The sequence below is a fragment of the Pseudophryne corroboree genome, chromosome 8, assembly GCF_028390025.1.
Source record: "Pseudophryne corroboree isolate aPseCor3 chromosome 8, aPseCor3.hap2, whole genome shotgun sequence".
NCBI classification, from domain to species: Eukaryota; Metazoa; Chordata; class Amphibia; order Anura; family Myobatrachidae; genus Pseudophryne; species Pseudophryne corroboree.
The window spans coordinates 21,960,068-21,984,205 of record NC_086451.1 but is presented as its reverse complement, the minus strand read 5'-3'; the positions used below and the strand labels follow the sequence as shown (position 1 = coordinate 21,984,205).

The 24,138-nt window shown below is 48.6% G+C and overlaps 1 protein-coding gene across 1 annotated transcript in view; it reads left to right on the top strand.

The window, feature by feature from the left end:
* The window catches only part of PTPN18 (protein tyrosine phosphatase non-receptor type 18), a 68,222-nt gene that overhangs the window by 25,608 nt on the left and 18,476 nt on the right, over positions 1-24,138 (top strand). The window contains exons 9-13 of the mRNA XM_063936044.1: positions 3,059-3,125; positions 3,637-3,714; positions 5,947-6,033; positions 11,831-11,916; positions 21,850-22,202. Coding sequence (XP_063792114.1) covers positions 3,059-3,125; positions 3,637-3,714; positions 5,947-6,033; positions 11,831-11,916; positions 21,850-22,202 — 671 coding nt within the window. The remainder of the gene's footprint in view (positions 1-3,058; positions 3,126-3,636; positions 3,715-5,946; positions 6,034-11,830; positions 11,917-21,849; positions 22,203-24,138) is intronic.

Below are 24,138 nucleotides of genomic sequence, written 5' to 3'. Positions count from 1 at the left end.
ACTGTAGGTGAGTGCAGTTATAGAGGAGTGTCTGTACTGTAGGTGAGTGCAGTTATAGAGGAGTGTCGGTGTATGTACTGTAGGTGAGTGCAGTTATAGAGGAGTGTTGGTGTCTGTACTGTAGGTGAGTGCAGTTATAGAGGAGTGTCAGTGTCTGTACTGTAGGTGAGTGCAGTTATAGAGGAGTGTCGGTGTCTGTACTGTAGGTGAGTGCAGTTATAGAGGAGTGTTGGTGTCTGTACTGTAGGTGAGTGCAGTTATAGAGGCGTGTTGGTGTCTGTACTGTAGGTGAGTGCAGTTATAGAGGAGTGTCGGTGTCTGTACTGTAGGTGAGTGCAGTTATAGAGGCGTGTCTGTGTCTGTACTGTAGGTGAGTGCAGTTATAGAGGAGTGTCTGTACTGTAGGTGAGTGCAGTTATAGAGGAGTGTCGGTGTCTGTACTGTAGGTGAGTGCAGTTATAGAGGAGTGTTGGTGTCTGTACTGTAGGTGAGTGCAGTTATAGAGGAGTGTCGGTGTCTGTACTGTAGGTGAGTGCAGTTATAGAGGCATGTCTGTGTCTGTACTGTAGGTGAGTGCAGTTATAGAGGAGTGTCTGTACTGTAGGTGAGTGCAGTTATAGGGGAGTGTCGGTGTCTGTACTGTAGGTGAGTGCAGTTATAGGGGAGTGTCGGTGTCTGTACTGTAGGTGAGTGCAGTTATAGAGGAGTGTCGGTGTCTGTACTGTAGGTGAGTGCAGTTATAGAGGAGTGTTGGTGTCTGTACTGTAGGTGAGTGCAGTTATATAGGAGTGCCTGTAGTGTAGCTGAGTGCAGTTATAGAGGAGTGTCAGTGTCTGTACTGTAGGTGAGTGCAGTTATAGAGGAGTGTCGGTGTCTGTACTGTAGCTGAGTGCAGTTATAGAGGAGTGTCGGTGTCTGTACTGTAGGTGAGTGCAGTTATAGAGGCGTGTCTGTGTCTGTACTGTAGGTGAGTGCAGTTATAGAGGAGTGTCTGTACTGTAGGTGAGTGCAGTTATAGAGGAGTGTCGGTGTCTGTACTGTAGGTGAGTGCAGTTATAGAGGAGTGTCGGTGTCTGTACTGTAGGTGAGTGCAGTTATAGAGGAGTGTTGGTGTCTGTACTGTAGGTGAGTGCAGTTATATAGGAGTGCCTGTAGTGTAGCTGAGTGCAGTTATAGAGGAGTGTCAGTGTCTGTACTGTAGGTGAGTGCAGTTATAGAGGAGTGTCAGTGTCTGTACTGTAGGTGAGTGCAGTTATAGAGGAGTGTCGGTGTCTGTACTGTAGGTGAGTGCAGTTATAGAGGAGTGTCGGTGTCTGTACTGTAGGTGAGTGCAGTTATAGAGGAGTGTTGGTGTCTGTACTGTAGGTGAGTGCAGTTATATAGGAGTGCCTGTACTGTAGGTGAGTGCAGTTATAGAGGAGTGTCCGTGTCTGTACTGTAGGTGAGTGCAGTTATAGAGGAGTGCCTGTAGTGTAGGTGAGTGCAGTTATAGAGGAGTGTCGGTGTCTGTACTGTAGGTGAGTGCAGTTATATAGGAGTGCCTGTAGTGTAGGTGAGTGCAGTTATAAATGAGTGCCTGTAGTGTAGGTGAGTGCAGTTATATAGGAGTGCCTGTAGTGTAGCTGAGTGCAGTTATAGAGGAGTGTTGGTGTCTGTAGTGTAGGTGAGTGCAGTTATAGAGGAGTGTCGGTGTCTGTACTGTAGGTGAGTGCAGTTATATAGGAGTGCCTGTAGTGTAGGTGAGTGCAGTTATATAGGATGCCTGTAGTGTAGGTGAGTGCAGTTATAGAGGAGTGTTGGTGTCTCTACTGTAGGTGAGTGCAGTTATAGAGGAGTGCCTGTAGTGTAGGTGAGTGCAGTTATAGAGGAGTGTCGGTGTCTGTACTGTAGGTGAGTGCAGTTATATAGGAGTGCCTGTAGTGTAGGTGAGTGCAGTTATATAGGAGTGCCTGTAGTGTAGGTGAGTGCAGTTATAGAGGAGTGTCGGTGTCTGTACTGTAGGTGAGTGCAGTTATATAGGAGTGCCTGTAGTGTAGGTGAGTGCAGTTATAGAGGAGTGTCGGTGTCTGTAGTGTAGGTGAGTGCAGTTATATAGGAGTGCCTGTAGTGTAGGTGAGTGCAGTTATATAGGAGTGCCTGTAGTGTAGGTGAGTGCAGTTATATAGGAGTGCCTGTAGTGTAGGTGAGTGCAGTTATGGAGGAGTGCCTGTAGTGTAGGTGAGTGTAGTTATAGAGGAGTGTCGGTGTCTGTACTGTAGGTGAGTGCAGTTATATAGGAGTGCCTGTAGTGTAGGTGAGTGCAGTTATATAGGAGTGCCTGTAGTGTAGGTGAGTGCAGTTATAGAGGAGTGTCGGTGTCTGTACTGTAGGTGAGTGCAGTTATATAGGAGTGCCTGTAGTGTAGGTGAGTGCAGTTGTATAGGAGTGCCTGTAGTGTAGGTGAGTGCAGTTATAGAGGAGTGTCGGTGTCTGTACTGTAGGTGAGTGCAGTTATATAGGAGTGCCTGTAGTGTAGGTGAGTGCAGTTATAGAGGAGTGCCTGTAGTGTAGGTGAGTGCAGTTATATAGGAGTGCCTGTAGTGTAGGTGAGTGCAGTTATAGAGGAGTGCCTGTAGTGTAGGTGAGTGTAGTTATATAGGAATGCCTGTAGTGTAGGTGAGTGCAGTTATAGAGGAGTGTTGGTGTCTGTAGTGTAGGTGAGTGCAGTTATAGAGGAGTGCCTGTAGTGTAGGTGAGTGCAGTTATATAGGATGCCTGTAGTGTAGGTGAGTGCAGTTATAGAGGAGTGTCTGTAGTGTAGGTGAGTGCAGTTATATAGGAGTGCCTGTAGTGTAGGTGAGTGCAGTTATAGAGGAGTGTCTGTAGTGTAGGTGAGTGCAGTTATATAGGAGTGCCTGTAGTGTAGGTGAGTGCAGTTATAGAGGAGTGTCTGTAGTGTAGGTGAGTGACTGTACTGCTGCTGTGTTAGGAGTGAGTGTGGTTATACATTGCCTGTAGTGCGAGTATCTCATGCTAGAGTAATTACGTAGTGTAACCCGTGTCGGTGTCTCTTGTACAGCGCAGGTTGTGGTCGCACAGGAGTGATCTGTACAGTGGAGTACATCCAAAGCCTTCTACAGAAGCAGGTGAAGTATTTCAACAGTCGTTAGAGTAAAAGCTCCAGCAGGGGGCATCACTGAGCTCTGTTATCAGAAACAACAATAATAACCCAATACAATACAATAACGCCATAAGAGTGATGGGACTACCATGGGTGCAGGCACGGCAGCCACTACACGGCTCATTCAGTAATTGACACACACACATTTATTCATTAGAGAATGCTACACACAGCTTAGTTAAGTTTTGGGAGGAGTTCACTTTGGAACTGTAACATTGAAGACTTGGGTGCGCCCCAGTGAATGGAGAGAATGGTGCACCCCGAGGCTTTATCTCAGCACGCTGACCCCTGGCCCAGTGCTGAGTTTTCAGTTTTGGTTGGGGACATTTGAGTGCGGCAGATGGTACAGAAATAGTAAGTGGAAGGGGACATGCCACTGGGGAAAAGATTCAGAACTACACAAAAGTGCCCGTAACAGAGAGAGATGTCTCCTGCGCTGCCGTCACGCGACGACAGATCCTGTCCTTTTATTTCAGAGTGTTCCAAGTGACTTCAGTATCTTTGATATTGTGCTGGAGATGAGACGTCAGAGACCGTCCGCTGTGCAGACCAAGGTGCGTGTTCTATAGTCACAGTAACTCCTGCTTACTGTTCTCCCCCGCCCCATAGTCTGTCAGGAGAGAGTTCCTGCTCCCTCTACTCGCTCACAGTGACCTCTGCCCCCTGCCCTGCTTTCCTGATCCCCTGTACCCGCTCACAGTGACCTCTGCCCTGTGCTCCTGCTTTCCTGATCCCCTGTACCCGCTCACAGTGACCTCTGCCCTGTGCTCTTGCTTTCCTGCTCCCCCTGTACCCGCTCACAGTGACCTCTGCCCTGTGCTCCTGCTTTCCTGCTCACCCTGTACCGCTCACAGTGACCTCTGCCCTGTGCTCCTCATTTCCTGCTCCTCCTGTACCTGCTCAGTCACCTCTGCCCTGTGCTCCTGCTTTCCTGCTCCCCCTGTACCCGCTCACAGTGACCTCTGCCCTGTGCTCCTGCTTTCCTGATCCCCTGTACCCGCTCATAGTGACCTCTGCCCTGTGCTCCTGCTTTCCTGATCCCCTGTACCCGCTCACAGTGACCTCTGCCCTGTGCTCCTGCTTTCCTGCTCCCATGTACCCGCTCACAGTAACCTCTGCCCTGTGCTCCTGCTTTCCTGCTCCCCATGTGCCCCCTCAATGACCTCTGCCCTGTGCTCCTGCTTACCTGCTCCTCCTGTACCTGCTCACAGTGACCTCTGCCCTGTGCTCCTGCTTTCCTGATCCCCTGTACCCGCTCACAGTGACCTCTGCCCTGTGCTCCTGCTTTCCTGCTCCCCCTGTACTGCTCACAGTGACCTCTGCCCTGTGCTCCTGCTTTCCTGCTCCCAAGTACCCGCTCACAGTGACCTCTGCCCTGTGCTCCTTCTTTCCTGCTCCTCCTGTACCTGCTCACAGTGACCTCTGCCCTGTGCTCCTGCTTTCCTGCTCCCCCTGTACTGCTCACAGTGACCTCTGCCCTGTGCTCCTGCTTTCCTGCTCCCACTGTACCCATTCACAGTGACCTCTGCCCTGTGCTCCTGCTTTCCTGCTCCCCCTGTACCCGCTCACAGTGACCTCTGCCCTGTGCTCCTGCTTTCCTGCTCCCCATGTACCCGCTCACAGTGATCTCTGCCCTGTGCTCCTGCTTTCCTGCTCCCCCTGTACCCCCTCACAGTGACCTCTGCCCTGTGCTCCTGCTTTCCTGCTCCCATGTACCCGCTCACAGTGACCTCTGCCCTGTGCTCCTGCTTTCCTGCTCCCCCTGTACCCCCTCACAGTGACCTCTGCCCTGTGCTCCTGCTTTCCTGCTCCCATGTACCCGCTCACAGTAACCTCTGCCCTGTGCTCCTGCTTTCCTGCTCCCCCTGTACTGCTCACAGTGACCTCTGCCCTGTGCTCCTGCTTTCCTGATCCCCTGTACCCGCTCATAGTGACCTCTGCCCTGTGCTCCTGCTCCCACTGTACCCGTTCACAGTGACCTCTGCCCTGTGCTCCTGCTTTCCTGCTACCATGTACCCGCTCACAGTAACCTCTGCCCTGTGCTCCTGCTTTCCTGATCCCCTGTACCTGCTCACAGTAACCTCTGCCCTGTGCTCCTGCTTTCCTGCTCCTCCTGTACCTGCTCACAGTGACCTCTACCCTGTGCTCCTGCTTTCCTGATCCCCTGTACCCGCTCACAGTGACCTCTGCCCTATGCTCCTGCTTTCCTGCTCCCCCTGTACCCCCTCACAGTAACCTCTGCCCTGTGCTCCTGCTTTCCTGCTCCCCATGTACCCGCTCACAGTGACCTCTGCCCTATGCTCCTGCTTTCCTGCTCCCCATGTACCCCCTCACAGTAACCTCTACCCTGTGCTCCTGCTCCCACTGTACCCGTTCACAGTGACCTCTGCCCTGTGCTCCTGCTTTCCTGCTCCCCCTGTACCCGCTCACAGTGACCTCTGCCCTGTGCTCCCCCTGTACCCGCTCGCAGTGACCTCTGCCCTGTCCTCTCCCTGTACCCGCTCACAGTGACCTCTACCCTGTGCTCCTGCTTTCCTGCTCCCCCTGTACTGCTCACAGTGACCTCTGCCCTGTGCTCCTCCTTTCCTGCTCCCCCTGTACCCGCTCACAGTCACCTCTGTCCTGTGCTCCTCCTTTCCTGCTCCCCCTGTACCCGCTCGCAGTGACCTCTGCCCTGTGCTCCCCCTGTACCCGCTCACAGTCACCTCTGTGAATGATCCCTACTGTCTCATGCTGTCTGTAATATTCCCACTGCTCTCTCCATAACCTTTGACCTCTCCCCGCAGGAGCAGTACAACTTTCTGTACCACGCTGTGACCGAAATGTTTGAGAAGCAGCTGAAGAATCCGCAGTTATATGAGAACCTGATGCAGGTATTGTATTGTAGGAAAAGACAAGTGCACATTAATCACCCGCTGCAGAGTTACATTGTGAAACGTGTGGAATAATAACCTTGTTTCTCATACAATAACAGTTTAGAAAAATGCAGGAAAAAGAGGCTGAAGTGTATCTCCTATTACATCACAACCCGGCACTATAATCGCCCTGTGCTGGCCCTGCCCCTGAACATGTGACTTCATGACATCATGACGAGGGACGTGGACAGCAGAACTAGTCATGGTCTAAATTCAGGCAAATAGTTGGGATTGTGAAGGCACAATGGGCGATATTTATCAAACCTCAGCGGGACAAGTGGAAATTATGCCAGTAGCAACCAATCAAATTCCAGCAAATTCCACATTTAGGACACATGTGATCACTGGTCGTATCACTGTCTCCGCACCGGAGACAGGCTTTGTGGTAAATGTGTACAGTATATACATTTCCACATAGGTGACCGCAGGGAGATGCCTGACCGAGCGCTATATAAAGTCCCAGGTTTCTGTGTTATGTTTATTGAAAGCTCCAGGTAACGTTAGTCAGATCCAGGCTGGTTCAAGTGCCCCTGGAGTGAATGGAGGAGAGAGGGCGGGACTCCTGGTCCCTCAGCCAATCAGCCAGGTAGTGAGCTGATTGGCCGAATGCAGCTGAGGAGCATATATAACACTGCCAGGGGATGAGCTGATTGGCCGAATTCAGGTCATATATTTCCCAATAAAGTGATCTGCGAGGCCCCTGGGTCCAGGGGGAATCCTGTTCCTCACAACCTGCACCTGGAGTATACTTACCTTGTGCCTGCAAGCAGGTCCCCCCTCCTCCGTGGTGCCATCTTTCCAGTGACATCTTAGGTAAAATGGTGCTGTGCAGTGAAAGCAAAAGCTCTGGCACAACTGACACAGGTGTAATCTTCTCCTGTCACATCTGACACAGGTGTAATCTTCTCATGTCACATCTGACACAGGCGTAATCTTCTCATGTCACATCTGACACAGGTGTAATCTTCTCCTGTCACATCTGACACAGGCGTAATCTTCTCCTGTCACATCTGACACAGGTGTAATCTTCTCATGTCACATCTGACCCAGGTGTAATCTTCTCATGTCACATCTGACACAGGCGTAATCTTCTCCTGTCACATCTGACACAGGTGTAATCTTCTCCTGTCACATCTGACACAGGTGTAATCTTCTCATGTCACATCTGACACAGGTGTAATCTTCTCCTGTCACATCTGACACAGGCGTAATCTTCTCCTGTCACATCTGACACAGGCGTAATCTTCTCCTGTCACATCTGACACAGGCGTAATCTTCTCATGTCACAGCTGACACAGGCGTAATCTTCTCATGTCACATCTGACCCAGGTGTAATCTTCTCATGTCACATCTGACACAGGCGTAATCTTCTCCTGTCACATCTGACACAGGTGTATTCTTCTCCTGTCACATCTGACACAGGTGTAATCTTCTCATGTCACATCTGACACAGGTGTATTCTTCTCCTGTCACATCTGACACAGGTGTAATCTTCTCCTGTCACATCTGACACAGGCGTAATCTTCTCATGTCACAGCTGACACAGGCGTAATCTTCTCCTGTCACATCTGACACAGGTGTAATCTTCTCATGTCACATCTGACCCAGGTGTAATCTTCTCATGTCACATCTGACACAGGCGTAATCTTCTCCTGTCACATCTGACACAGGTGTAATCTTCTCCTGTCACATCTGACACAGGCGTAATCTTCTCATGTCACAGCTGACACAGGTGTAATCTTCTCATGTCACAGCTGACACAGGCGTAATCTTCTCATGTCACATCTGACACAGGTGTAATCTTCTCATGTCACATCTGACACAGGTGTAATCTTCTCATGTCACATCTGACACAGGCGTAATCTTCTCATGTCACATCTGACACAGGTGTATTCTTCTCCTGTCACAACTGACACAGGTGTAATCTTCTCATGTCACAGCTGACACAGGCGTAATCTTCTCATGTCACATCTGACACAGGTGTAATCTTCTCATGTCACATCTGACACAGGTGTAATCTTCTCATGTCACATCTGACACAGGTGTATTCTTCTCCTGTCACAACTGACACAGGCGTAATCTTCTCATGTCACATCTGACACAGGTGTAATCTTCTCATGTCACATCTGACACAGGTGTAATCTTCTCCTGTCACATCTGACACAGGTGTATTCTTCTCCTGTCACATCTGACACAGGTGTAATCTTCTCATGTCACATCTGACACAGGTGTAATCTTCTCATGTCACATCTGACACAGGCGTAATCTTCTCATGTCACATCTGACACAGGTGTAATCTTCTCCTGTCACATCTGACACAGGTGTAATCTTCTCATGTCACATCTGACACAGGTGTAATCTTCTCATGTCACATCTGACACAGGTGTAATCTTCTCATGTCACATCTGACACAGGTGTAATCTTCTCCTGTCACATCTGACACAGGTGTAATCTTCTCATGTCACAACTGACACAGGCGTAATCTTCTCATGTCACATCTGACACAGGTGTAATCTTCTCATGTCACATCTGACACAGGTGTAATCTTCTCATGTCACATCTGACACAGGTGTAATCTTCTCATGTCACAGCTGACACAGGCGTAATCTTCTCCTGTCACATCTGACACAGGTGTATTCTTCTCATGTCACAGCTGACACAGGTGTAATCTTCTCATGTCACATCTGACACAGGTGTAATCTTCTCCTGTCACATCTGACACAGGTGTATTCTTCTCCTGTCACATCTGACACAGGTGTAATCTTCTCCTGTCACATCTGACACAGGCGTAATCTTCTCATGTCACAGCTGACACAGGTGTAATCTTCTCATGTCACATCTGACACAGGTGTAATCTTCTCCTGTCACATCTGACACAGGTGTAATCTTCTCATGTCACATCTGACACAGGTGTAATCTTCTCATGTCACATCTGACACAGGTGTAATCTTCTCATGTCACAACTGACACAGGTGTAATCTTCTCATGTCACATCTGACACAGGTGTAATCTTCTCATGTCACATCTGACACAGGCGTAATCTTCTCATGTCACATCTGACACAGGTGTAATCTTCTCATGTCACAGCTGACACAGGTGTAATCTTCTCATGTCACATCTGACACAGGCGTAATCTTCTCATGTCACATCTGACACAGGTGTAATCTTCTCATGTCACATCTGACACAGGCGTAATCTTCTCATGTCACATCTGACACAGGCGTAATCTTCTCCTGTCACATCTGACACAGGTGTAATCTTCTCATGTCACATCTGACACAGGTGTATTCTTCTCCTGTCACATCTGACACAGGTGTAATCTTCTCATGTCACATCTGACACAGGCGTAATCTTCTCCTGTCACATCTGACACAGGCGTAATCTTCTCATGTCACATCTGACACAGGTGTAATCTTCTCATGTCACATCTGACACAGGCGTAATCTTCTCCTGTCACATCTGACACAGGTGTAATCTTCTCATGTCACATCTGACACAGGCGTAATCTTCTCCTGTCACATCTGACACAGGTGTAATCTTCTCATGTCACATCTGACACAGGTGTATTCTTCTCATGTCACAGCTGACACAGGTGTAATCTTCTCATGTCACATCTGACACAGGTGTAATCTTCTCATGTCACATCTGACACAGGTGTAATCTTCTCCTGTCACATCTGACACAGCCGGAATCTTCTCATGTCACATCTGACACAGGCGTAATCTTCTCCTGTCACATCTGACACAGGTGTATTCTTCTCATGTCACAGCTGACACAGGTGTAATCTTCTCATGTCACATCTGACACAGGTGTAATCTTCTCATGTCACATCTGACACAGGTGTAATCTTCTCATGTCACATCTGACACAGGCGTAATCTTCTCATGTCACATCTGACACAGGCGTAATCTTCTCATGTCACAGCTGACACAGGCGTAATCTTCTCATGTCACAGCTGACACAGGTGTAATCTTCTCATGTCACATCTGACACAGGTGTAATCTTCTCATGTCACATCTGACACAGGTGTAATCTTCTCATGTGACACAGGTGTAATCTTCTCATGTGACACAGGTGTAAAACATAACCACATGGGTGTTTAAAACTCTCAATATGGTCTTTCTATCTCGGTCACTTGATAAGGTTGGAGCTCTGTCTTTTACCCACTGCTGAATCAATGGGCACCAGATATAGCTGTGCATGTGACAGGTGGCACCAGATGTGTCTTATTACACGTGGCACCTGTTGAGAGTCAGTACATTTAGATGTGGTACCAGATGAGGCTCTGCACATTAGACTTGGCGCTGATGTGGCTCTGCACATTAGACTTGGCACCAGATGTGGCTATGCACATTAGACTTGGCACCAGATGTGGCTCTGCACATTAAACTTGGCACCAGATGTGGCTCTGCACATTAGACTAGACACCAGATGTGGCTCTGCACATTAGACTTGGCACCAGATGTGGCTCTGCACATTAGACTTGGCACCAGATGTGGCTCTGCACATTAGACTTGGCACCAGATATGGCTCTGCACGTTAGACTTGGCGCTGATTTGGCTCTGCACATTAGACTTGGCGCTGATTTGGCTCTGCACATTAGACTTGGCGCTGATGTGGCTCTGCACATTAGACTTGGTGCTGATGTGGCTCTGTACATTAGACTTGGCGCTGATGTGGCTCTGTACATTAGACTTTGCACCAGATGAGGCTCTGTACATTAGACTTGGCGCTGATGTGGCTCTGTACATTAGACTTTGCACCAGATGAGGCTCTGTACATTAGACTTGGCACCAGATGAGGCTCTGCACATTAGACTTGGCACCAGATGAGGCTCTGCACATTAGACTTGGCGCCAGATGAGGCTCTGCACATTAGACTTGGCACCAGATGAGGCTCTGTACATTAGACCTGGCACCAGATGAGGCACTGCACATTAGACTTGGCACCAGATGAGGCTCTGTACATTAGACTTGGCACCAGATGAGGCTCTGCACATTAGACTTGGCACCAGATGAGGCTCTGCACATTAGACTTGGCACCAGATGTGACAGTGGGCACTGTATATAGGGGGTCATTCCGACCCGATCGCTTGCTGCAGTTTATCGCAGCGCAGCAATCAGGTCGGAACTGCGCCGGCGCATGCCAGCCGTCGTTGCCTAGTGATCGCCTCTGAGGCAGATTGACAGGCAGAGGCGGTCGCTGGGCGGGAGGGGAACGTTTAGGGGGCGCGGTCTGGCCAACGCAGACGTGGCCGAACCGTTGGGGGGGCGAGCCGGGGCGGCTGCGACACGGGGCCCTGCGACCCAGGGCAGCGAAGAGGTTCTCCCGGCCAGCCACAGGAGCTGCGCTAGCTGGGAGTAACTGCTGAGATACAAAAGCACCGCCGCTGTGCGATGCTTTTGCATTTCTGCGGGGGGGGGGGGGGCATCACTGACATGCGGAGAGGACTAGTACCCCCGCATGTTTTAGTGCCTGATCGTAGCTGTGCTAAATTTAGCACAGCTACGATCAACTCGGAGTGACCCCCATAATGTAGCCGTGACTGGCAGTGAGACATGCGAGTTCCGCCACATGCACCATTTGCAGCTGTATGCACAGCACATCCCCCTATAGCATGGAGAGGGTTAAGCTCTTGTGTGTGACAGTGACAACAGGAAGGGGAACTTCCTGATATTGATACAGATGTTATCAGCACATATTAAACCACGATCTTGCTGGCTGCCCTGACGCGTTTCTCCTCCTGTCCTCACAGAACAAAGCACCATACTACGATGATGTCCAGCCCCTGCTAACCAACCCGCGGACCCACGCAGCCAGGAAGAAGGAGCTCAGTTCATGGTAAGTGTCCGGCTCCGGTCTCCATAGTCTGGCATGGGGTGACTGAGAGACTGATGACTCCAGAAACCAAGTAATCGCTACTTCTGCAGTGTGATCGGAACAGTTCACAGTGTCAGTACACAGATGGGGAACCCGGGCAAAGTGCTGACTATTATCAGAGAGAATGTGATAATCCGAGATTGTTGTAACAATTGTTATTATGTGTGAGGTGCAGCAGTGTGTGTGAAATGTAGCGGCAGCTTTTGTAGTAAAAAAGTGATAAAATAACCTTTGAACACATGGGGTCTATTCATGAAGCAGTGAAAAGTGTGGAGAAGTGAGCCTGTGGAGTAGTTGCCCATGGCAACCAATCAGCTGCTCCGTACAATTGTTTAGTATGCAAATTATAAATGTTACTTCAATGCTTCATGAATAAACTCCATTGTTTTAAAAAAATTCTACATAAGGCGAAAACTTTTTTCACTGTGTCCGTTCACATTGTAGCAGTATTTTTGTCTTTCATTTGGTACATGCTGCTACTTGTGGTGCATCTTACTGCCACGCACACGTCCGGTAATCTGCATCGGCTTCGGGGGTCGCGGTGCTGAGCTCAGCTGGAGATAACAGCGGTTTTCTATATATTATTAGAGTCTGGAATTCATGTTAGAGTTTTATTGTCCGTGTAGTCGGGGCCTGTGAGATTGTACTGTTACTCTGGTTCTCTAGCCACGTCTTATACATAATACAGAGCTATTACAATAGGGGGGGCTGGGGTGTACCTTCCTTATAGTGTCCGGAGCTAAGTAAAGTGACTTTACACCTGCACACAGCTGTGTCGCACTGCAGGGGGTGGTGCGGGGATTTAGAGTTGGGAGGAGCGTCTCCTAGCGGAACTCTAAATTGCAGTGTCAAAATAAAGCTGTTCGTTGTTTGTGGGCTACATGTAAAAGCAGCCACTATTTACCCTGCATGCAAGTCACTGTCACTATCCGCAAACATGGACACGCTAACGTCTAGTCCAGCTACAAGGTCATTAATATAGAGGACTGCATCCAGGTGGGACATCGCCAATAACGTTATCCCAGTCTGAATATTCCATTTATATAACACTCCTTTGAACACACATGTCCCCCTAGTGCTCTATTCTTGTGTACCAGACTGTTATATGGAACTTTACTGAACACTTCTGCAAAATACAAATGTATGACATCAGCTCCGCTACCAAGATCCAGTGTGACGCTCACCCCCTCACAAGGACATATCGTGGTTGGTAGACGCGGTCGCCCATTCTTGCTGACACTGTGCAAACAGTTTTCAACAACATATTTCACAATCTCATTCCTCAGGATCCCTTTAAATAGTTTATCCGCAGCCGACGCCAGAATCTCACGTCTGTAGCTTCCTGGTTCCCGTTTTCTTCCTTTGTAGAGTCCTAGGCGTAGTATAAGAAATGGTGGTCTAACAATTACTGACCTTAGGGGGTTATTCAGAGCTGTTAGCAATTGGGCATATGTAACATGTGCAGAGAGAGTTAGATTTTTATTTCTGCACAGAGTAAATACTGGCTGCTTTATTTCTACACTGCAATTTAGATTTCAGTTTGAACACACCCTGCCCAAATCTAACTCTCTGCACATGTTACATCTGCCCCACCTGCAGTGCACATGGTTTTGCCCAGTTGCTAACTTTTTTGGTTTGCTAGTAAACCTGAATAAGTGCCTTAAGACCAAGGGGGTCATTCCGAGTTGATCGCTCACTAGCTGTTTTTAGCAGCCGTGCAAACGCTATGCCGCCTCCCACTGGGAGTGTATTTTAGCTTAGCAGAAGTGCGAACGAAGGGATCGCAGAGCGACTACAAAAAAAAATTGTGCAGCTTCAGAGTAGCTTCAGATCTGCTCAGCGCTTGCGATCACTTCAGACTGTTCAGTTCCTGATTTGACATCATGAACACGCCCTGCGTTCGGCCAGCCACGCCTGTGTTTCTCTAACGTCCTAGTGGATGCTGGGGACTCCGAAAGGACCATGGGGAATAGCGGCTCCGCAGGAGACTGGGCACAAAGTAAAAGCTTTAGGACTAGCTGGTGTGCACTGGCTCCTCCCCCTATGACCCTCCTCCAAGCCTCAGTTAGATTTTGTGCCCGAACGAGAAGGGTGCAATCTAGGTGGCTCTCCTGAGCTGCTTAGAGTAAAAGTTTAAATAGGTTTTTTATTTTCAGTGAGACCTGCTGGCAACAGGCTCACTGCATCGAGGGACTTAGGGGAGAGAAACGAACTCACCTGCGTGCAGAGTGGATTGGGTTTCTTAGGCTACTGGACATTAGCTCCAGAGGGACGATCACAGGCCCAGCCATGGATGGGTCCCGGAGCCGCGCCGCCGGCCCCCTTACAGATGCTGAAGCAAGAAGAGGTCCATAAATCGGCGGCAGAAGACTTTCCTGTCTTCATAAGGTAGCGCACAGCACTGCAGCTGTGCGCCATTGCTCTCAGCACACTTCACACTCCGGTCACTGAGGGTGCAGGACGCTGGGGGGGGGGCGTCCTGGGAAGCAATGAATTTACCTTAGTTGGCGAAAAATACATCACATATAGCTCCTGGGCTATATGGATGTATTTAACCCCTGCCAGTTTTCCAGTAAAAAGCGGGAGAAGAGCCCGCCGTGAAGGGGGCGGGGCCTATCTCCTCAGCACACAGCGCCATTTTTCCCACACAGCTCCGCTGGTAGGAAGGCTCCCAGAATCTCCCCTGCATCCTGCAACTACAGAAACAGGGTAAAAAAGAGAGGGGGGCACTTATTTGGCAAAATAACAGATATAAGCAGCTATAAGGGATAGACACTTATTGTAAGGTTGTCCCTATACATATATAGCGCTCTGGTGTGTGCTGGCAAACTCTCCCTCTGTCTCCCCAAAGGGCTAAGTGGGTCCTGTCCTCTATCAGAGCATTCCCTGTGTGTGTGCTGGGTGTCGGTACGTGTGTGTCGACATGTATGAGGAGGAAAATGATGTGGAGGCGGAGCAGAGTGTCTGTAACAGTGATGTCACCCCCTAGGGGGTCGACACCTGAGTGGATGTACTGTTGAAAATTAGGTGACAGTGTCAGCTCTATATAAAAAAACAGTGGTTGACATGAGACAGCCGGCTACTCAGCTTGTGCCTGTCCAGACGTCTCATAGGCCGTCAGGCAGATGGCAGATACAGACGCCGACACGGATACTGACTCCTGTGTCGACGGTGAAGAGACAACCGTGATTTCCAGTAGGGCCACACGTTACATGATTGAGACAATGGAAAATGTTTTATACATTTCTGATAATACGAGTACCACCAAAAAAGGGGTATTATGTTCGGTGAGGGAAAAACTACCTGTAGTTTTCCTGAATCTGAGAAATAAAATGTGTGATGATGCGTGGGTTTCCCCCCGATAACAATTAATAATTTCTTAAAAAGTATTGGCTGCATACCCTTTCCCGCCAGAGGTTAGGATGCATTGGGAAACACCCCCTAGGGGGGATAAGGCGCTCACACGCTTGTAAGAACAAGGGCTCTACCCTCTCATGAGATGGCCGCCCTTAAGGATCCTGCTGATAGAAAGCAGGAGGGTATCCAAAAAAAGGTATTTACACACATACTGGTGTTATACTGCGACCAGCTATCGCCTCAGCCTGGAGGTGCAGTGCTGGGTTGGCATGGTCGGATTCCCTGACTGGAAATATTGATATCCTAGATAAGGATAGTATATTATTGCCTATAGAGCATTTAAAAGATGCATTTCTATATATGCATGATGCACAGCGGAATAATTGCCGACTGGCATCAAGTATAAGTGCGTTGTCCAATTCTACCAGTAAAATGGTCAGGTGATGCGGATTCCAAACGCCATTTGGAAGTATTGCCTTTGAAAGGGGACATTTGGGGTCGGTCTTTTAGACCTGGTGGCCACGGCAACAGCTGGGAAATCCACGTTTGTACCCCAGGTCGCCTCTCAAAATAAGACGCCGTATTATCAGGCGCAGTCCTTTGTTGGCAAGCGGACAAAAGGTTCCTCTTTTCTGCTCGTGACAGAGGGAGAGGAAAAAGGCTGCAGAGATCAGCCAGTTCCCAGGAACAGAAACCCTTTCCAGCCTCTGCCAAGCCCTCAGTATGACGCTAGGGCTTTACAAGTTCAGGCACGGTGGGGGCCCGTTCTCAATGAATTTCAGTGCGCAGTGGGCTCACTCGCAAGTAGACCCCTGGATCCTTCAGGTAATATCTCAGGGGTACATATTGGAATTCGAGACGTCTCCCCCTCGCCGTTTCCAAAAGTCGACTTTACCGACGTCTCCCTCTGACAGGGAGGCAGTTTTGGAAGCCATTCACAAGCTGTATTCCCAGCAGGTGATAATCAAGGTACCCCTCCTGCAACAGGGAACGGGGTATTATTCCACACTATTGTGGTACCGAAGCCAGACGGCTCGGTGAGACCGATTCTAAAATCTAAAATCTTTGAACACTTACATACAGAGGTTCAAATTCAAGATTGAGTCACTCAGAGCAGTGATTGCGAACCTGGAAGAAGGGGACTACATGATGTCTCGGGACATCAAGGATGCTTACCTTCATGTCAAAATTTACCCTTCTCACCAAGGGTACCTCAGGTTTATGGTACAGAACTGTCACTATCAGTTCAGACGCTGCCGTAGGGATGGTCCACGGCACCCCGGGTCTTTACCAAGGTAATGGCCGAAATGATGATGTTCCTTCGAAGGAAGGGAATTTTAGTTATCCCTTACTTGGGCGATTCCCTGATAAGGGTAAGATCCAGGGAACAGTTGGAGGTCGGTGTAGCACTATCTCAGATAGTGTTGCGGCAGCACGATTGGATTCTCAATTCCAAAATCGCAGCTGGTTCCGTCGACGTGTCTTCTGTTCCTAGGGATGATCCTGGACACAGTCCAGAAAAAGGTGTTTCTCCCGGAGGAGAAAGCCAGGGAGTTATCCGAGCAAGTCAGGAACCTCCTCAAACCGAGCCAAGTCTCAGTGCATCAATGCACAAGGGTTCTGGGTAAAATGGGGGCTTCCTACGAAGCAATCCCATTCGGCAGATTCCACGCAAGAACTTTCCAGTGGGACCTGCTGGACAAATGGTCCGGGTCGCATCTTCAGATGCATCAGCGGATAACCCTGTCACCAAGGACAAGGGTGTCCCTCCTGTGGTGGTTGCAGAGTGCTCATTTTCTAGAGGGCCGCAGATTCGGCATTCAGGACTGGGTCCTGGTAACCACGGATGCCAGCCTGCGAGGCTGGGGAGCAGTCACACAGGGAAGGAATATCCAGGACTTATGGTCAAGCCTGGAGACATCACTTCACATAAATATCCTGAAGCTAAGGGACATTTACAATGCTCTAAGCTTAGCAAGACCTTTGCTTCAAGGACAGCCGGTGTTGATCCAGTCGGACAACATCACGGCAGCCACCCACGTAAACAGACAGGGTGGCACAAGAAGCAGAAGGGCAATGACAGAAGCTGCAAGGATTCTTCGCTGGGCGGAAAATCATGGGATAGCACTGTCAGCAGTATTCATTCCGGGAGTGGACAACTGGGAAGCAGACTTCCTCAGCACGACCTCCACCCGGGGGGAGTGGGGACTTCACCCAGAAGTCTTCCACAGGATTATAAACCGTTGGGAAAAACTCGACAGGTATTGCGCCAGGTCCAGGGACCCTCAGGCAATAGCTGTAGACGCTCTGGTAACACCGTGGGTGTACCAGTCAGGGTATGTGTTTCCTCCTCTGCCTCTCATACCCAAGGTACTGAGATTGATAAGATGGTGAGGAGTAAGCACTATATTCGTGGCTCCGGATTGGCCAAGAAGGACTTGGTAACCGGAACTTCAAGAGATGCTCACGGAGGATCCGTGGCCTCTACCTCTAAGAAGGGACCTGCTCCAGCAAGAACCCTGTCTGTTCCAAGACTTACCGCGGCTGCGTTTGACGGCATGGCGGTTGAACGCCGGATCCTGAAGGAAAAAGGGCATTCCGGATGAAGTCATCCCTATCATGATCAAAGCCAGGAAGGATGTAACCGCAAAAACATTATCACCACAATTGGCGAAAATATGTTGCGTGGTGCGAGGCCAGTAAGGCCCGACGGTGGAAATTCGACTGGGTCGATTCCTACATTTCCTGCAAACAGGAGTGTCTATGGGCCTGAAATTGGGGTCCATTAAGGTTCAAATTTCGGCCCTGTCAATTTTCTTCCAAAAAGAACTAGCTTCAGTCCCTGAAGTTCAGACGTTTGTAAAAGGGGTACTGCATATACAGCCTCCTTTTGTGCCTCCAGTGGCACCTTGGGATCTCAATGTAGTTTTTTTTTTTGGATTCCAAAAGTCACATTGGTTTGAACCACTTAAATCTGTGGAGTTAAAATATCTCACATGGAAAGTGGTCATGCTGTTGGCCCTGGCCTGGGCCAGGCGCGTGTCAGAATTGGCGGCTTTATCCTGTAAAAGCCCTTATCTGATTTTCCATTCGGACAGGGCGGAATTGAGGACTCGTCCTCAATTTTTCCCTAAGGTGTTTTCGGCATTTCACTTAAACCAACCTATTGTGGTGCCTGCGGCTACTAGGGACTTGGAGGATTCCAAGTTGCTGGACGTAGTCAGGGCCCTGAAAATATATGTTTCCAGGACGGCTGGAGTCAGAAAATCTGACTCGCTGTTTATCCTGTATGCACCCAACAAGCTGGGTGCTCCTGCTTCTAAGCAGACGATTGCTCGTTGGATTTGTAGTACAATTCAGCTTGCACATTCTGTGGCAGGCCTGCCACAGCCAAAATCTGTAAAAGCCCATTCCACACGGAAAGTGGGCTCATCTTGGGCGGCTGCCCGAGGGGTCTCGGCTTTACAACTTTGCCGAGCAGCTACTTGGTCAGGGGCAAACACGTTTGCTAAATTCTACAAATTTGATACCCTGGCTGAGGAGGACCTGGAGTTCTCTCATTCGGTGCTGCAGAGTCATCCGCACTCTCCCGCCCGTTTGGGAGCTTTGGTATAATCCCCATGGTCCTTACGGAGTTCCCAGCATCCACTAGGACGTTAGAGAAAATAAGAATTTACTTACCGATAATTCTATTTCTCATAGTCCGTAGTGGATGCTGGGCGCCCATCCCAAGTGCGGATTGTCTGCATTACTTGTACATAGTTATTGTTACAAAAATCGGGTTATTGTTGTTGTGAGCCATCTTTTCAGAGGCTCCTTCTGTTATCATGCTGTTAACTGGGTTCAGATCACAAGTTGTACGGTGTGATTGGTGTGGCTGGTATGAGTCTTACCCGGGATTCAAAATCCTTCCTTATTGTGTACGCTCGTCCGGGCACAGTATCCTAACTGAGGCTTGGAGGAGGGTCATAGGGGGAGGAGCCAGTGCACACCAGCTAGTCCTAAAGCTTTTACTTTGTGCCCAGTCTCCTGCGGAGCCGCTATTCCCCATGGTCCTTTCGGAGTCCCCAGCATCCACTACAGACTATGAGAAATAGAATTATCGGTAAGTAAATTCTTATTTTTTCCTGGCACGCCTGCGTTTTTTCGAACACTCCCTGAAAACGGTCAGTTGACACCCAGAAATGCCCACTTCCTGTCAATCACACTGCGGTCAGCAGTGCGACTGAAAAGCTTCGCTAGACCTTGTGTGACACTACACTGGTCGTTGTAATAGTACGACGTGCGTGCGCATTGTGCCACATACGCATGCAAAGTAGTGCCGTTTTTCTGCCTCATCACTGTACAGCGAACGATTGCAGCTAGCGAACAACTCGGAATGACCACCCTAATTCAGACCTGATCAAAACAGCAACAATTTTCTCTAATGGGCAAAACCATGTGCACTGCAGGTGGGGCAGATGTAACATGTGCAGAGAGAGTTAGATTTGGGTGGGGTGTGTTCAAACTAAAATCTAAATTGCAGTGTAAAAATAAAGCAGCCAGTATTTACCCTGCACAGAAACAATATAACCCACCCAAATCTAACTCTCTCTGCACATGTTACATCTGCCCCACCTGCAGTGCACATGGTTTCGCCTATAAGAGAAAGATACTGCTTTTGCGATCCATACGGAATTAGGCCCATCGTTTTTTTAGCACTCATGGGTGGATATCACCTGAGTCAGCTACTCTATCTGCTGCATTTAGTGGCCCAAAATTATATACAGTACTGTGCAAAAGTTTTAGGCAGGTGTGGGAAAAAATGCTGCAAAGTAAGAATGCTTTCAAAAATAGAAGTGTTAATGGTTTATTTTTATTAATTAACAAACTGGAAAGTGAATGAACAGAAGAGAAATCGAAATCAAATCAATATTTTTGTGTGACCGCTCTATGCCTTCAAAACAGCATCAATTCTTCTAGGTACAATTGCACAAAGTCAGGGATTTTGTAAGATTATAGTCAGGTGTATGATAAAGCAATCGTACCAAACAGGTTATAATGATCTGCGGTGATACTGATAATGATCTGTGGTGATAATGGTCTGCGGCTGTGCAAGTTCCGTTCTGCAATTGTGCAGAATGGTCCTTGCGAAGGATAGTGGACAAGTGGAATAGCCTCCCATCAGAGGTGGTAGAGGCTACGCCAGTACAGCAATTTAAACATGCTTGGGGTAGACATAAATGAGAAGTAAGGATCAAATAGGGTTTGAGGTTACATTTGGTTAAAAAAGGGTCAGACTAGATGGGCCAAGTGGTTCTTATCTGCCATGGGCAACATCTCCACTTCTATAATCCTGCGCTTAAGTAAATATAAAGTAATTGTGAAACATGCAATATCACAAGAGAGCGCTAGATACCGATTATTACTATATAAACATTTTATTCAATCACATAAAATAAAAGCATAAAAAATGCAATGCATATTTTCATAAAATTAATTAGTCTCACTGCTGATATTACTTACACGCTGCCATATACTGTATCCCAATTCAATATTGCACAGATGTCCACATCCAAAAGACCAGTGTGGCTGGTACGCTCCAAAAGCAAATGATAAAGTCCCAATTTGTTTTAGGGAATGTGAATGGTGTTCACTAGATGGTGAATGTTCAGCTGTATAAACGATGGGCGCTCTGCTACTACCTCCCTGAGATACAGTATATGGCAGCGTGTAAGTAATATCAGCAGTGAGAATAATTATTTTATGAAAATATGCATTGCATTTTTTATGCTTTTATTTTATGTGATTGAATAAAATGTTTATATAGTAATGATCGGTATCTAGCGCTCTCTTGTGATATTGCATGTTTCACAATTACTTTGTATCTATTTGAGTATCGCAGAATACTCATGTGGGAGCAGCTATAAGTATATAGATATCAGTATATCAATTCTATTATATAAATTGGATGACCAACAGCTTTATTTTGTGCCTTATATCAGAGCGCCTGATTTGATAATTTTAGGAGTCATAATTATCAAGCACTTTAGTAAATATACCCCTGAGTGTGCCCTAGGGGCTTTATTCAGGTTTGTTAGCAAACCAAAAAAGCAAGGAACTGGGCCAAACCATGTGCAGTGCAGGGAGGGGGGGGTTCGGGGGCAGATGTAACATGTGCAGAGATAGTTAGATTTGGGTGGGGTGTGACTGTGTTCAAACTAAAATCTAAATGGCAGTGTAAAAATAAAGCAGCCAGTATTTACCCTGCACAGAAACAAAATAACCCACCCAAATCTAACTCTCTCTGCACATGTTACATCTGCCTCCCCTGCAATGCACATGGTTTGGCCCAGTTTCTTCCTTTTTTGGATGCTAACAAACCTGAATGACCCCTAAATGAGTAATTGTGGGGTCATGTCAGACATTCCTACAAGCTCTACTCTGATACCTGTTCTGATGCTGCTGCCTCCAAAGTGGCCGAGTCCAGTGAGTGTGGGGAACGGAGTCTGCTGTCTGCTGAATCTCACCTGGTTTCCTTTCTTCTCCCCCCCACAGCGTGTCTCTGCCGCCAGATTACTCCAACATGAGCGAAACGTACGCGGTGATCAACAAGCGACCAACAGCCGTGGCCTCTATGGAATCTATGAGTCTGCCCACCACCTTCAGCAGCCGAGGCCCAGCTTATTCCGCTCACCAGTATGATAACGTCTGCCTACGCGCGGCACCCGTTCCGCCTGCTGACCAGCTCTACAGCACCGTGGTTCCTAAACCGAACCGGGCATCCACATGCGTACTAATGCCATCCAACAGTGTCCCCATCTCTTCCTCCTACAGTCTGGCTGGAGCCCAAAGCCCTCCCGAGGTGCACCCTAATGAATATAATCAGGTCTTCCAAGTACCAAGTACAGGTAAAGGGGTAGGCAGGGGCAGGTTTAGTGTGCTAGGACTTATGCCAGGGGTGCTCAGCTCCATGTGCTGTTTTGTTTCTACGGAAATGGATTGATGCTAGAACATATGGCCTAGTACCGTCAGACCGTGTGGATGGGTGGGACCCCACTCTCTTGCACCCTGTGCACGTACATGTAATAGAGAATGTCTTTGTTTTAAGTAGGGGAGGGACTTTCTGTATGAAATTGGCTACCGGAATGTGGGGCGGGACTTAAACTATAATTAGACAGAAGAGGCAGCTGCCTAAGGTGCATTGAGACTTGGGACTGGAGGTCCAGCACTGATACGGCTCAATGAGGGTCACTAACAAAAGAGCAAATACCTGTTTTTGTGTGGCAGACGCTTTTTTTTGTGTCTCTGATGGAATGTAAAAGCCTGCACTGTCCAATGGGAGAAGGCAGGAGGATCACAGACATTGCTTGCCGAGTGCAGATTAAGCTAATTAGGTTTTGCAGGACAAAACTTTAGTAAAGTGAGGGGCATTGACTTGGGAGTTCCCTATGGGAGGGACACTACATATCTATGCTCTGTGGTGCAATTTGGGGAAGGGCCAATCATTCTGCTTGTCCTGAGGCCTCTGTGAGGCCCTTGTTAGCATTCATGGGGGGCGGTGGCGGTGGGGGGTGATTGGCTGGAATGCTCGCTGTCTCTTCTCTCTTTATGCCCACAAGCCAATCAGAGTTCAGCTGTGGAAATTAATGAGAGTCCCTGGGAAATCCTACCAATCATATCACTGGATATTTGGGGTGGGGCAAATCACGATTGGCCAACAGCAGCAGCAGCCAGGAATACTGGTCGGTGGGGTTCTCTGTATACTGGTCAAAGGGGGTGTAGGAATTGTTTACTGTTCTGATGAATGCTGTCCGGCTTCTGTTTAGATGTGTGTGATGTATTATCACATGGGTGCTGCTTACCTACAGGCCAAATGGACACTGTATAGCATAGCTATCAATGGAGGGGGGGTACATTGTACGTTGTATTTTCCAGTAATGTGTTTATCTGGGAAGTCCCATGCTTCCCTGCCTGCAGTCCTGTGCAGGGCCCCGGAGCAAGTGACTGATGTATAAGCGTCCTGGGGCAGCAGAACAGAGAAGAGCAGTGTGCAGCAAATTAGGGTTCTATTTGTTTTGGCAGCATTGGGGAAACGCGTATTTACAGAGGGAGAATAACGCACCTGTGTATTGTCTTGTGCTGGATGTGTTTATGGCAGAGTGTCAGGAAGTCTGTCTGTCCTGTATCATTGTACTTGTATGTTACTGTAATAAAACAATGTTTCCTGTGTATGTCTCTGTGTGACTATCAGGTGTGAGGACAGGAGAGGTGGGCAGTGTGCGGGTACGTGACGGCGCCGGTATCTCCAGGGCCAAGATTAGCAATGGGCGGATGGAGCTACAGCTCCAGGCCTTCACTTACACATAGGCCCATCATTATGATAGCATCAGGATAACCAGTCACCAGCGGGCCACACAGGCGGCTATAAATCATACGTATCTCAATTGAATTTCTATTTCCTTGGACATATTTAGGGAGACATTGGGGCTGATAGTGCGGAGGGTGTACACGCCCACATGGCACTGGCCACACCCACATAACACATCCCCCTTAATACTCCCATTTTCTCTATCGTCCTAAGTGGATGCTGGGGTTCCTGAAAGGACCATGGGGAATAGCGGCTCCGCAGGAGACAGGGCACAAAAAAGTAAAGCTTTTACCAGATCAGGTGGTGTGCACTGGCTCCTCCCCCTATGACCCTCCTCCAGACTCCAGTTAGATTTTGTGCCCGAACGAGAAGGGTGCAATCTAGGTGGCTCTCCTAAAGAGCTGCTTAGAGAAAGTTTAGCTTAGGTTTTTTACTTTACAGTGAGTCCTGCTGGCAACAGGATCACTGCAACGAGG